At 38.2% G+C, this 15,525-nt stretch overlaps 1 protein-coding gene across 2 annotated transcripts in view; it reads right to left on the bottom strand.

The window, feature by feature from the left end:
• Nucleotides 1-15,525, bottom strand: part of ATG4C (autophagy related 4C cysteine peptidase) — an 80,221-nt gene that overhangs the window by 36,607 nt on the left and 28,089 nt on the right. For both annotated transcript variants that reach the window (XM_029617816.1, XM_029617814.1), the window contains exons 6-8: nucleotides 13,019-13,349; nucleotides 7,858-7,928; nucleotides 5,433-5,566 (exon numbers count right to left, since the gene is read on the bottom strand). In XM_029617816.1, the coding sequence (XP_029473676.1) occupies nucleotides 5,433-5,566; nucleotides 7,858-7,928; nucleotides 13,019-13,349 (536 nt within the window). The remainder of the gene's footprint in view (nucleotides 1-5,432; nucleotides 5,567-7,857; nucleotides 7,929-13,018; nucleotides 13,350-15,525) is intronic.

The raw sequence follows: 15,525 nt of genomic DNA on the forward strand, positions 1-15,525 counted from the left end.
TGCCTCTCATCGTTCAGTGATGGAACACTTATGAGGAGATATGAGTAAATGTCTCTCCGAATGTGAACTACACTGCATCTCTCGACTGGACACAGTTTACCCACAAAAGACTGAATGCTGAATTAAAATGGGACAGTTCAATTTAAATGGATCTTTTAGTTCATTATCTATTTTTTATGCCAATGTGCGGTGGTGATTTTGTAAAACGGGCCCTTTTAAATTTGAAGCTTTCCAATTGGTTGTAATGATCATGGAGCTGTCCTTCAGCATTTATCCATGCTTCTTTGCAGCTCGGAAATCTTGATGGCAGCCACTAAAGTAGGTGTGAATGTTGCTGAAACACAGCTATGTCAGATGTGGATATTTCAGAACTATTGTACCTATGATCCCGGAGCAGCACTGATTTGTAGATACACGAACTGAAACTGACTGATGGTTTGGAGCCATTTCATGAAACAAGATAAGTTCATTATTGTTACATTTAAAATGCCATATATTTGAACTATCAAAAGGACAGAGGTTAGAATCAATAGCTGTTATAGGCATTATGAAGTCTTTTTCTATTGAAAGTCAGATCTATATAAGAATAGTCCTGTGACTCCTTCATGAGCAAGATAAGATACACAGACTTATTGAAGAACAGAGATCTAAATAAGAATTGTCTGATGAATATTTTCAGTGATTTGTGTGTATAAATATGGTTTGAGATTTTTTTTTTACTTGTGTACTATTTCTTAAGTTTGTAAATTTTTGATCTGATTATTTTACCTACAATATTTTTACAAAAAAGGTTTTTAATAGGCTATGATTAAAAATGAAACGGTAGTCACATCTAAGAAAGTTTTGTTTCACCCTATTATGTACGAATGCCTATTTGGGTTTATTAAAACAAAACAAAAAAAAAGGTAGAAAGCTTTCTTTTCACATAATTTTGTCACTTTCTGGGCCATCCGTGGTGATATCATGAACTTATAGTTATTTCTAAGAGTATCTCCAGATCATGACGAAGAGATTAATCCAGTCCTAGAACATCAATGGTAAAATCAGAACTACAAGGGGTAAACTGGGTAAAACCAGGCATGGATTAGGCAGTTCTTTATGACTTGGAGTGAGTTGCTAACCCTAGTTGTGCATAGTTGAAATGGATTGAATACCTACTTGAAAAAGAAAATTTCCATCCCAAACCTCCAGCAACTGGCAACCCAATGGGACTCTGTAAGCGGCAGCTGAGGACAGGGAAGTCTATTAGCATCTCTCACAAGACGCAGAGTCCCAAAGACTACCTTTTGATGTATTTCCATTGGATGTTGCACATATGACATGTAACAGAAGATGGTGGAAAGGTAGGCCTGGAAAAACACCCACCACTAAAATAAGCTTCAGGGGGTATAATTTATTTAACTTGCATGACCAACCAAATATGAATCGATGCATGCACAAATGGAGATAAAACCAAGCATCCTACATGTGAGGGTGGCTAACTGGCACTAAGTTTTTCATTACAGGAGATCCAGTCCTTGTTTTATCCAATCCTGTACTTCTGATTTCCCTAAGCAAAGCAGGAATGCAGCTCCAAAGGGGTAAAACCAGGACTGGATCAGTCTGTCCTGGAAAAATGCCAGCTCGCAACCCTATAAGATGCTGAGGTGAGTGGAGTCTTTCCACTATTCTCTTATATCCAACTAATAACAAGGAACATAATCCTAGAGCATATAGAAAGACATGGTTTAATGGAACACAGTCAACATGGATTTACCTAAGGGAAGTCTTGCCTAACAAATCTGCTTCATTTTTTTGAAGAGGTTAATAAACATGAGGATAAAGGTGAACCGGTAGATGTAGTGAATTTGGATTTTCAGAAGGCGTTTGACAAAGTCTCTCATGAGAGGCTTCTAAGAAAACTAAAAAGTCATGGGATAGGAGGCGATGTCCTTTCGTGGATTACAAACTGGTTAAAAGACAGGAAACAGAGAGTAGGATTAAATGGTCAATTTTCTCAGTGGAAAAGGGTAAATAGTGGAGTGCCTCAGGGATCTGTACTTGGACCGATGCTTTTCAATATATATATAAATGATCTGGAAAGGAATACGACGAGTGAGGTTATCAAATTTGCAGACGATACAAAATTATTCATAGTAGTTAAATCACAAGCAGATTGTGATACATTACAGGAGGACCTTGCAAGACTGGAAGATTGGGCATCCAAATGACAGATGAAATCTAATGTGGAGAAGTGCAAGGTGTTGCATATAGGGAAAAATAACCCTTGCTGTAGTTACATGATGTTAGGTTCCATATTAGGAGCTACTACCCAGGAAAAAGATCTAGGCATCATAGTGGATAATACTTTAAAATTGTTGGCTCAGTGTGCTGCAGCAGTCAAAAAAGCAAACAGAATATTAGGAATTATTAGGAAGGGAATGGTTAATAAAACGGAAAATGTCATAATGCCTCTGTATCGCTCCATGGTGAGACCACACCTTGAATATTGTGTACAATTCTGGTCGCCGCATCTCAAAGAAGATATAGTTGCGATGGAGAAGGTACAGAGAAGGGCAATCAAAATGTTAAAGAGGATGGAACAGCTCCCCTATGAAGAAAGGCTGAAGAGGTTAGGGCTGTTCAGTTTGGAGAAGAGACAGCTGAGGGGGGATATGATAGAGGTATTTAAGATCATGAGAGGTCTTGAACGAGTTGATGTGAATCGGTTATTTACTCTTTCGGATAATAGAAGGACTAGAGGGCATTCCATGAAGTTAGCAAGTAGCACATTTAAGACTAATCAGAGAAAGTTCTTTTTCACTCAACACACAATTAAACACTGGAATTTGTTGCCAGAAGATGTGGTTACTGCAGTTAGTGTAGCTGGGTTCAAAAAAGGTTTGGATAAGTTCTTAGAGGAGAAGTCCATTAACTGTTATTAATCAAGTTTACTTAGGGAATAGCCACTGCTATTCAATAGCATGGGATCTTCTTGGTATTTGGGTAATTGCTAGGTTCTTGTGGCCTGGTTTGGCCTCTGTTGGAAACAGGATGCTGGGCTTGATGGACCCTTGGTCTGACCCAGCATGGCAATTTCTTATCTTCTTATGCAAGATTACAAATAATGATCAAAAGATGGAAAAAGGAGGATCCTGTCAAACAAAATATGGTTTTGAATAACAATTTTAAAAAAGATCAATTTAATGATCTGTTTGATATGAAAAGTACATGGTATAATGTTGGAGACATGCAATGCACACAAAGTAAAAAAAAAAAAAAAAAAGAAAAGAAGTAATTTTCTTTTTGTGTTCAATACATTTTATTAAATTCTCTCTCAGTGGACTTTAAGTTCACCTACACTGATGTCAGTTTGGGAACAGCACCAACAAACTCCTTAACAAGTAATTTTCTTTTTAACTGAACACATAAAACAATGACAGAATTAATTCCGACAATTGTAAGCACTTAGGTATATTTTGCATATTTGCTAGGGATACCACTAGCTCTATAGAGTAAAGGATATGGATCCCTTTTGGTGCAGACCATCATTATGCTGTGAGTCATCTGAAATATAATTTTAACTATAATTAGGCAGCCTAAAAAGCATAAACAGACTTTTTTTTTAGTTAGGTTGTGTTGAGGTTTACTAATTTTTCCCTCATTCAAATGAAGACATAAAATTATGATCTTTGTGAACGCACACTCAAAGATATTGGACACGTGAGCATTATCATCGAGCCTCAACTCATTAAAAAGCATAAACAGATTTAGCCAAGTTCTAGAAATGTAAATAGAATAATCTATGGCAATTTCTGACTTTTCCTGTATATTGTGCTTTAATATATCTCCTGCCCCCACATCCAATATCCTGAATAGAGCCCTCTTTCCATTTCAGCTTCTCTCCCACATCCTACTGAACTGGAACCTGTTCACCTCTGTGCAGAAATCCTTAAAGGTGAATTTTAAAAGCCTGGTGCGCACCAAGATCGGGAGATGCACACGCACCGAATTTTAAAAGCCGCCCAAATACATGCGTATCTCCCGCTGTGCACACGTCTCTCGATTTCAAATAGGGGTGTGGTGCAGGCATGGTCGTTTCAGGCTATGGCCAAGTGATGTGCGCATATTTATGTGCCCCGGCACGCACCCTGGCCTACCGTCGTGCAACTTTACTTCTGCTATGGAGATACAACTTAAAAATTAACCAATAGGCCATTTCTGTTGGGTTTAAAGGGTCTGGAGTAACTGAGTGCAGGCTACAAAAACAGGGAGGTTTGGAGGACCTGGCCTCTTAACTGGGCGAACTGGTGGAAGAATTGGTGAAACTGGCAATGGCGTGGACGCATAACCATTATAAAATACCCTGACTTATGCAGCAGAATCGGATCTGCGCGCACCCACTTAACACTGGATGTGCATGTTCACATGGCCACGCGATTTTATGACCTGTGTGCAAGTTATGAATTGGCTGTGTATCTGGATGCATGCTAAAGTGAGCCCACATGCCGGTTTGAAACTTACTGCTCCACTTTTAAATCTGTCCCCTCATTAACTAGTAGTTCTTGGTGCCTTAACTCATGCAGTTGAGAGCCAAGTATATGAAGTAATGAGTTGAAGCCTTGATGATGTTAAAGCTCACACGTGTCAAACACCTTTGACACACGTGTTCATTCACAAAAGGAAAGAAAGCAATTTCAATCATTTGAAAGAGGGGGAAAAAACCAGTAAACTCCACCACACTATTGGTTCAAAAACTAGTCATTTAGCACCCTGGACTGTCTTGGATGATTTTATGGAAAAGGGGGACAGACAGGCTTTAGTCCAGAAATGTCTTTATCGGCTGAGTGACATCTATAACATTTTAAATGTGGCAGCAGTATATCATCACCTCATATGAAGGCTGCAGGAGTTGACATCACATGGCTGCACGATAAAGTGTATTCATATATATTTTTTTTTTTGTGTGCAAATGTTTTGAGGTTTGGAGTAAAAACATACTTTATTTTCAACTGTATGCAGAAGAAAATAGTTTGTTACCAAATCTACTATATAACAGCAGTGTCACAGGAGGATTAAGTGTCACCTTAAAACTGCAGGCTTAAGCAGTTGCCCTATATTACTCAATCACACTAAAATTCAGTCCTACAGAAGATGACAGAGCTCTATGCTTTAAGAATTACATTTCTCTGTCTCCCTGTCAAAAGAAAGAAATAATATTATGATATTGGCATTGGTTTTGATACAAGAAGGACGGAATAGTCATTCCTAGGTTACCTTGATATATTAAGAGCCGTGTGGTAGAAAATGCAACAATTTTTACAGTAAAAAATCTGTGACCAAAACAAAAAGTCTCCAGTAGCATTCAATAATCATCAAGACATTTCATTTTAAATGTCTTTTCACATACACACAAATACCACATTTTACAAACAGGAATTATGACCTCGTACCTTTACAAAGTCAACATATTCCATGTTGGTTTTTTCCCCACCAAGTCTGACAGGAACTAAAATAATAACTGCTTTGGTGTCTTTTTCACAGCTCAAAGAGGAACACTGTCTATCAAAGACATCTGCGTGGTAAACTGGAAATCAAATAGCCAAAGGTTTAGTATGCTTTAGTCCATTTATAGCATTTTCATATGATATAGTTATTAAAAAAAAGTAGAACACACAAAAAATGCACACTTGTCTGTGTGTACACCATCGCACAGAACATTTTGCAGAATGGATCTTTTAACACTTTTGAGTGCTCAATATAAAACACATAACTACAGTTTCAAAAGGTGTGGATCTGTAGTCAAAGTTTCACTTGAGTTTCAAGAGGTCTTCGTGAGCTTTTGAACTGTTACGAGACCAAAGTGATTAACCTCTCTCCCTCACTTTTCCTCCAATGGCAGTCGCACATAATCACAAGAGAGAGGAGGCGTGTTCTTTTACCAATGCCAGTGGATTCCCCAGAGGTAGGGGAGAAGAAGAGTGCCCTAAGATTTGGTTGCAGAAAAAAAAACAATGCATGATGAAATTCTGACATACAATAGGTAATTCACCTTCAGATTCAATAGAATTTATTTTTAAAAGAACATGAAGAAACTTTTAGTAACAAGCAAACTTTCTTTAAATACTTTTTAGGAACACCTTTAAACAACTCCAAGTGAAATATTCAACAGGTAAGTATTTACCCTTTCACCATTAAGGTACTTTCTTTTTCCAGGTTTTTCAAATAACTTCACATAACTTTCTTTTTTTCTTTTACTTTGCAGGTACAAGGATTCACAAACCAAAAAAATATCTGATAAGTTTTAGTTCAAAAACTAAACACAGAGTACTAATTTCTTAAACCACGAATATGATGCTTTTCTCAAAACATTTTCACTGTGCGTCTGTCTCTTGCAGGTTTCAGTTCTTACTCAGGTAAGTATAAATTATCTTCAAGAGGTAAGAAACTAAAGTTCTGACAGTCTTTTCTCATGCTTTAATCTGTGTACCAATAACTGTGTGTATTTCTGTCTGTGCTGCTCTGTGTTGCTGGCCAGAAATGTACGGTCTTTGTAACAAGATATAGCTCACAGTTCTGCGCTCCTTGCAGTAAAAAATATAGCCCTGCTATCCTGAGCTTCAACAAAGTCAAGAAGAGTGACTATCTACACTTTGCGCGAGTCATCTTCCGGCAGAATCTATGTACATGCCTTATCATTAGCTAGTACCACTGGACTGAGTTATGCATTAGCTAATTTAAAAAACTATTTAAAAAAGATTCCCCTAATCTAAATATTGTCAAGTACTTAAATTTACATTTCCGTCTCTGATTATATGTATGGTAATCTTATTATGCAGCTCTAGCAGGAAAGATCTTTAGATAATAGAGAAATCTTCCTTAATTTTTTTCTTCCCAAGTATTAATTAGGACATTTCTTTCCAATCCCCCCAAAAATTGTACAGGTCTCAAAAAGTGCCCTTTAGACCAGCAGCTCACTCGTGCAGAGCCGGTATTTGAAAATACGTTCCAGTCCGCTTTTACAGTTTCTGGTTTTAACAGCTTCAGATTGAATAAATCCTTTGGACTACTGTCTCAATTCACAATTAAACAGATTCAATTCAAGCTTTACTTCACTCAAACTTAACTACAGCAGTTGATTTTCCCCACACATCTTTGCTGATAACTAACAATTAAATTTTCTTCCATACAATTTTCTCCTTCTGCTTACCCTGCTCTTCAAAGGTTCTTTTTCTGACAGAGCTATACCACTGGGTTAGAATACAACCCTAGTCTCCCAAGAAATAAAGGTCTCTCTCTGGTCAAACAATTCCTTTTGCTCTCGGACAAAAAAGAAACAAATTACCTTTTTTTCCCTCACTAGCTGCAGTTAAACAGATATGCTTCTTGTCCTCTCAAAGTCTCCCTTCAATCTGTCCCCAAACTGATTCCTTTCCCAGGTTAGAAGCAATAAGCACAGGAAGTGCTCAGCTCAACTGCTTGTTTACATTTCTCCCTTGTCCACACCTTTTATATTTAAATTTCCTTCCTACAGAATGCTCTACAGGTCAGCAACAAACAAAAAAAAATACAGGCCCTCTATTAGAGCTAATACAGCTCTTAACTTTCTCTCTCCCAGAACCATCCTTCAGGGGCTCAGGCAATTAAAAAAAAAATATAAATGTAACTTACATATAGATCAAACATTTTAGAAATGAAAGGCAGGCCGACCTATAAACTTTGAACACACAGTACATTATTTCCTTCCTGTTTCTTTTCTATAGAAGAAACACACTTCTGATTCCAGCCCGACACTATATGATGCTCTAGAATAGAGTGGTCCAGGCTCAATGAGATACTGATCAGTAAACAACTTAAAAATGAATACTTTATGTTTACCTGTACAGTCTTGAGCAACATAGATAGTTATTCCTTGTAATTCAGGTTCCAATGTTTCTTCAACTGCTTTTCTAGAAACAGATGAGAAGTAATATAACTGTACAGTTTGACAACTGAACTACGTTTATAACGCCTTCTATAACATGAATTTTTTGAACACTCTGTTAAACATCGAAACTTTGTAAAAACTGTTGTGATGGCGAAACCGAACGACGGTATATAAAACTCGACAAATAAATAAATAGAAACATTTCAGGTGCTTCCTCTTCACATATAGCAGGCTTCAAATTATCAGCAGTGAATCCAACTTTAAATCATGTATTTTGTCAACAAAGTTGCAGGAAAATAGTGTGTACTAAAAACACACATGGAAACCCTCAGCAATTAAATGTCAGAATTGCTGTTGTGTTAGTGAATCGGTTATCATGGCACTTTATGTAACTGTATCAGGTAAACTACACAGAGAGTATACTATACCCCCCTCAAGTGATATCAACATCCAAATACATATATATAGGGGGAGATCAATATTATCAAAATTACTCATCTAATTTCTAAAAATATTTTTTATCATTCAGACTAATTTAATATCAAATTGTTCCAATACAAAATACTTTATTATTAATCAGTCTATATTACTATGTTTTCAATACAAAATTTTTATATAATCAATATATGTTACTAAACAAATATATTGTTACATATAAACATTTTATTCTTTATATATCAAATTACTCATACCACACACCACATTCACACATCACCATACAACCAGCACTCAAAAACATCATTAAAATAATAAAACTCCCCCACTAATATTCTTATATCCCCACAATTGGTCTTCTATCCCAAAGTTATAATATTCCTTCTCATTCCTTATTATATCCCTCCTTGTGTCCAGACAATGACCCTTGTTTCACCCCACAGGCTTCTTCAGGGGATATCAGTCCAAACTTTCAGACAATTCAATCAATTGTGGGGATATAAGAATAGTAGTGGGGGATTTTTATCATTTTAATGATGTTTGGAGTGGTGGTTGTATGGTGATGTGTTGTATGAGTGATTTGATATCTGAAGAATAAAATGTTATAACTTCTGTATTAGTGTAATACTATGGATTTAAGATTATGTAACAATATATGTTTAGTAACTGATTATATACAAATTTTGTATTGAAAACATAGAAATATAGTCTGATTAATAAAAAGTATTTTGTATTGGAACAATCTGATATTAAATAATTAGTCTGAATGTTAAACAATATTTTTAGAAATTTGATGAGTAATTTTAATATGATCTCCCTATATATATATATATATATATATATATATATATATATATATATATTTGGAACTTTATAGTAACTGCCACAGTATCTCCACATTTTCTGTTATAGACAGCTCTACATGGCCCAACTGTACACTTTTGCCTGCTGTGCGTATCAAGCTATTTCGCTGGCTCAGTATTTCTGCCTGATCCACAGGGTTAAGAAAATGTGAAACACAAAACACTCAAACAGGCACAGATTACCTGTTAGGAAGTAACTCAAACATGATCTGGTACAGAGCTCGGCATATCAAAATACTGCCAAGCCAAACTTACAAAAAAAAAAAAATACACAATCTTTAAATTTTACACCATAAATCGAGAGAATGATTACATTTGCACATTTTAAATGTTTCGTTAAATTAAATGTACTCTTTTTTTCAAAGTAACATCATCTGACATTATGGAGGATGTTACATGTATGACCACAGGGATCCTGACATCAGGGAGTACCGATCATATTGGACTTGGTAAACAGTTAAATGTTGCTCATGTTACAGTGGGTGGCCACCTGAAATCCAGTGATCAATGGACTGTGCAATTCGGCAGAGCAAGGGCATAAGACAAGGGTTCTGGTCTTCAGCCATGTAACTTAAATCATATAAGGCATTACCTTAGAGGGCTTCGGAGAAGACAATCTTGATGGAACAGGTAGAACCAAAATGTTGTAGCATTTACATTAGGGAAGTAAACAAAATGATTCATTTACAGGTCAATACAGACCTGGATAAGCCCCAAGATTTCAGTTTCCCACCCCTCCGACAGGTGTGGGTAATTTTGTTACCCAGGTTAAAATAAGCCAGGACAGGGGGCATGCCAGGGATGTGGCCTAGATTTATGTAGGTACTGCTGATACTTAGTACTATCTGGATAAATTTAGGTGGGTAAGCCTGATTGGGCTAATCACAGTCCTTAAAGCTATCAGTGGAAGACCTAATTAGTTAAGTTCTGCAGAACATCCTTGCTGACATTACCCAGGTAACTTTCTGCTGGCCACGCTCCTCAATATGGATTTCGTGGTTTTTAAAAAGGAACATTCGGAAGGTACAAGAGATCACATAAGGAAAACAATGACAAACTGTTCCTAGAAAAGGCAAAGGAGAGAAAATACCTGAGGCAGTAAACTGGATAAGGAGTCAAAACTGGTTTAGATACTGTACATCAGCAAAAGGAGAAAATGAAAGAATGGGACTAAGAGTCAAGGCAAGGAGTGTGTGTGTGTGTGCGTGCGCAGGGGCATCAGGTAAAAGCAGAAATACTTAAATACTTATATTAACTACTCACAGAAGGAAAGGAAACAAATGAGAGAAGCAGAAACCAGAGGGAGGTGAACCCCAGCCTATTTGTCAGGCCGATTCAGTACGGTGCGATATTAAGTCAGAGGCCCCAAAAATTAAAAAAAAAATCTGCCCGCAGCCCACGGGTTGGAAAAGGATGCTCAATTTTGCCAGCGTTCGTTTTCTGAACCCCTGGCTGTCAGAGGGTTCGACAACAGACGCCGGTAAAATTAAGCGTCGGCTGTCAAACCCGCTGACAGCCGCTGCTTCTGCCAATAAGGAGGCACTAGGGATGCGTTAGTGTCCCTAGTGCCTTTTTACAGCGGGCCCTCATTTGCATACAGAATCGCACGCCCAGTAGAGTGGCCTGGGCGCGCGTCGGGAGAGTGGGTGCTCACCTCAGAGGGCTGGCTCTCCCGCGCATTTACTGAATCGGCTCGTTGGAAGATAGCATCTGAGTGGAACTGGTACAACTGAAGGTAAACCCAGCAATTGTGTTAGGCAGACAGGAAAGCTAAACAAGCTAAACACTGGAAGTCTGAAGAAGTGCAAACAACAAAAGTCATTCACTAGAGACAGGAGTGGCTCCAGCAGACTCGAGAACAATATGTAGGCTTTTCTCCACAAAAGATGGAACAAGGAAGGGGCTGGAAATACAGTTGGCCTGATCTTGATGGGATCACTACTTACAGAGGATGGTGGCATACTGAATCAAGAAAATCATAGGATCCACCAAGTTTGAGAGGTGGGGGGAGGGGGAGGATTCAGCAAAAACCACTGTGAATTTTGTCCAAGGATTAAAATTTAAGAAACAGGAAAACGTCTTTCTGCTTTTGACACAAGTTTCGTCTTACAGATTTCTTAAATCTGTACCAAATCTTCCCAGGTTCAATTTAAGCCCATTTCTTCTTGACTTAGCCCCAATGAGCTTCTCTTCTCTAGATGGAACAATCCCAAATCCATCAACCTTTTCCCACATTGATCATGCTATTTTTATTGTTGTACTCAACGTTATTCAAAATCTCCACATCTTTCTTGTAATGCTGGTCTCAAAACTAGACACAGTACGCCAAAAGCGTGGGACAATTATTTTGCTTGCCATACATGATGCTGTTAATACATTCCAGTATATTTGTTTTATAGTAATTTAGTACTCTTAAACAATCCTACCACCAATTTACAATATATTAATAGGAGTACCACATTTTGAACAAGTACTTACAATTGCTCCCAACTTGGTATTCCCCATGAAGTGTATTCTCTATGCCATCATCCAAGTTATTGGTGACCATCCCTATTTGATAGGTGCTTTTAAAGTGATAATGATTCATTAGCAACTACTCCTAGAGTGTGTGTTTCCAGACAATGTGACATATCATTTTCCTAGTTTGTAGTATATTGAGTGATGCAAAGGTCAAAACACTTACTCAAGTTGTGATGTGATTATATATAGGCTCCTAGATTCTAGCAATATCTTGGGAATTGCTGCAAAATTGTCCTCTTGCCAACTGGCATCATACTGCCAAGAGCAGAAGAGTAGCACTAATGACCACCATTGGCAGAAAGAGCCAGAAGTAGTACAGGAAGGAAGATCGGTGATAGAAGAAATGGCCAGTGTGGTGAGCATGAAGACAGGGGGCAAGGAGAGAGCAGGCATCCAGTTTACTGCTGTATGGTAAGAGGACAATTTTGCAGCAATTCCCAAGATATTGCTAGAATCTAGGAGCCTAGAAGATTGCTAGGAAAGCAGGGGCAAAGCATTGGATTAAGCTGGATATGCAGTAGATAAATGTCAAACCCATTTTCCTTATCTGCCATCAATTTTTATGTTTCTATTTAAGTTTCATTTAAGACCAGTAAAGTTACATGCATCATCTAAGTAATTTATTGCCCTTACCACACAAAAATGTAAAATAGATCTGCATGTGAACTTTGGACTATTGTATTTCGGTGACAAATTATTCTATTGTATTGTCATACTGACACACCAAAAAGAAAAGACAGAAAAAAATAAAAATCAGTAGTATCTCTGTAAATAGCACATAAAATTACTTCTCCCCCTTTACTATTACCATGATGTAATTATAATATTAAATAGTCCCATACATTTAGTTTCTCAAAAATTGGAGGTATGCTAAGAAATACTGAAAACATCAATTTTAGCTTTGACATTTCATTATACTATCAGTACATTACAGCCCTCAGGTCACAGTATAAAAATTTTCTATAATGTTATGCATAAGGTTGTAAGAGTTGTTAGTTTTTAAGGTATTTCATTAAATTCAGCCTGGTTTAAAAGTAACCTCCAGACCTCTCTGTATGGTAGTGAAGAGAACTCTCAATTTCTCTCAAGTGTCCTCTCATCATCCACCCCCCAAAAAAAAGGGGAGGAAACGAAACAAAATTATGGCATGTGCTCAATAAAACCCATGTATATGCCAAAAAAATGTGCTGTTAAATCTGATATGACTACCGGGTAGAAAACTCATGCAAACTGAAGTGTTTTTTCCCTTGAAAGTACAAACGTCATCCTAATGGGGCACAGTTTGGATTATTACCTCAAAAGATGAGCAACAACAGCTGGACCATACCAGTCTCCAGCCATTTTCCCGCAGTTCTTCCCCAGCTCTGTTAGCCGATGTAAGCCAAAGGGGGCCAGTGGGCCATCAGCAAACCACGAGATAATTTTTCTGTGATAAACTTCATTAGCAGTTTCATCGTCCACACAATTTCTCTTCTGTGCCGGTTTTTTATGGGCTGGTACGACCTTGAGCTCCCTCTCCCCTGTTAGTGATGCTTCAAACGAAGCGGCAAGCTTTCTTGCCGTATGCGCTGTCCACGAATCCGATTCTGAGCTGTCAGCCTGCGGTGCATCCGGCCAAATCCAGGCTACAGTAGAAGTTCAAAAGAATATAGTTTCTGAAAGTGTTCTGAAAATGTTCATATTTTTTAAATTACTAAGTAAACAGTATTCAGTGAAACTATGTAAACCCACCGAGACTATAAAAAAAAAAAATCTAATTCAAAACCTGAAATCTGTGCATCATTCTTGTGTAAACTAACAGAACAAACCTCTTGAAATCATTTATCAAGCCTTCAAATACAGCTTTATCATTATAAAGGCTTCTATCACATCACCTGAAGCTCCACTCCACTATTTCCACCAGCATGTGATTTCAGTTTTATGATACAACACTGTTTTTATTTTTCTCATCCCATCAGAAAGCAAGTTTGCTTACCATAAATGGTATTTTCCATACATAGCAAGATGAATTAGTCATTACACGTGGGTGGCCTCCTCAGGTGGAACCGAATGGACTCATCTCTCCATGCTAGTAGAGCTTTGAGTGGTACAGAGCTCCCTTGAAGGCGGTGTCTCATGCTTCTCCCCAGCCTATACCAGACTTAATCAAGCTATGTAGTCTAATCTCCAGGGAGGTGGGTAGATATTCCATGACTAATTCATCTTGTTATCTATGGAAAGCACCATTTACAGTAAGCAAACTTTTCTATTGATAAGCAGGCTGAATTAGCGGTTACATGTGGGGACTCCCACCCTGAGAGATGCAACAGAGCGTTTATTTAGCAAGCAACCCAGCTCTCACTATGGAGAGCGAACTATATCAAGGCCAGACTTTGCAAAACTGCATGTCCAGATTTACTGTCAGCCTTTGAGAGGTTATCAAGATAACAGTGGTATGTAAAAGTATGAACGTAACACCGAGTTGCAGCTTTGCAGATATCTTCAATAGGTACTTCTTGAAGATGTGCAATGTAAGAAGCCATGGCTCTCACTTGAGCCTTCACAAAGTCTGATTTGCAGTCCTGCAAATCAAACAGCCAGTTATACATGGTATGCTTGGCAACTGCTATTCCTGGTTGATTGGGATCATATGAGACAAACAATTGGGAGTTTTATCGATATGGCAGAGTTCATTTCTTGTAATACGCTAAGGCTCTTTTGCAGTAAAGAGTATGTAGGGCTTTTTCGCCTTCATGCACGTGGAGCTTATGAAAGAAGGTAGGTAATATGATGGACTGACTAATTATGGAAAGCAGAGACAACCTTTGAGAGAAACCAGGAAAGTACAGAGAACTACTCTGTTGTGGTAGAACTACATGTACGGAGGATAATGGAGAGCTTGGAGTTCACAGAGTCTCCTAGCTGTAGTCACTGCAATGAGGAACACAACCTTCCATGTCAAATACTTTAGAGAAGCCAACTTCAGTGGCTCAAAATGAGGCTTCATTAGTTGGGAAAAAGACTACATTCAGACCCATGGAAGAGGTGGCTTTATACTGGAAGGGTTTCATGAGTATGGTAAGCCGCTATAGTGCCGAAGTGCACTTGTATGGAAGATGTGATGAGGCCTCAATCAGAAAGGTGGAGCAAGTTTTTCAGCAGATGCTTAGGCTCGTAGCAAAAAGGATCCAAAGCGTTTTGATGACACCAATTGGAAAACCAGTGCCATGTAAAGGCATAATTTTTCCTAGTGGAAGGTTTTCTAGAGAAGTCTAGTATGTCCACAATTTCTGTAGGCAAGTGAAGATTCTCAATCACTGAGCACTCAACATTCAAGCTGTGAGGTTGAGGGCTGAAAGGCTGAGATGCTACAATGTCCTGTCTTCCTGTGTCAACAGCGCAGGGTCTGTTCTCAGATGTGTAGGAAGACTGCTGGCAAGTTGTACGAGATATGCATAACAGATCTATCTGGACTATGCCAAGACTATGAGGATTAAAGAGGTGTGGTCCTGAAGAACTTTCTGCACTGTTCTGGCAATAAGCGGTAATGCTGGAAAAGCATACATGAGGCTGTGTCCCCAAATCAAGGAGGAAAGCGTCTTGAACCAGCCTGCAATCACTTGGTAGAATTAAGCAAAATTGATTTAGTTTTAGGTTCTGTTATGATGAGAACAGGTCCACCGATAGTAGAACCCCATAAGCTGAAGAGTTTGTCAGCCACTGTTTACTATAGAGACCACACAAATGGTTGAAACACTGTACCAAGTCAATCCAACAGATTGTTGGATATGTCCAGCAGATAGGTGGCCTGTAAAGAAGTTA

Source organism: Rhinatrema bivittatum, chromosome 10, assembly GCF_901001135.1.
Source record: "Rhinatrema bivittatum chromosome 10, aRhiBiv1.1, whole genome shotgun sequence".
Classification (NCBI taxonomy): Eukaryota; Metazoa; Chordata; class Amphibia; order Gymnophiona; family Rhinatrematidae; genus Rhinatrema; species Rhinatrema bivittatum.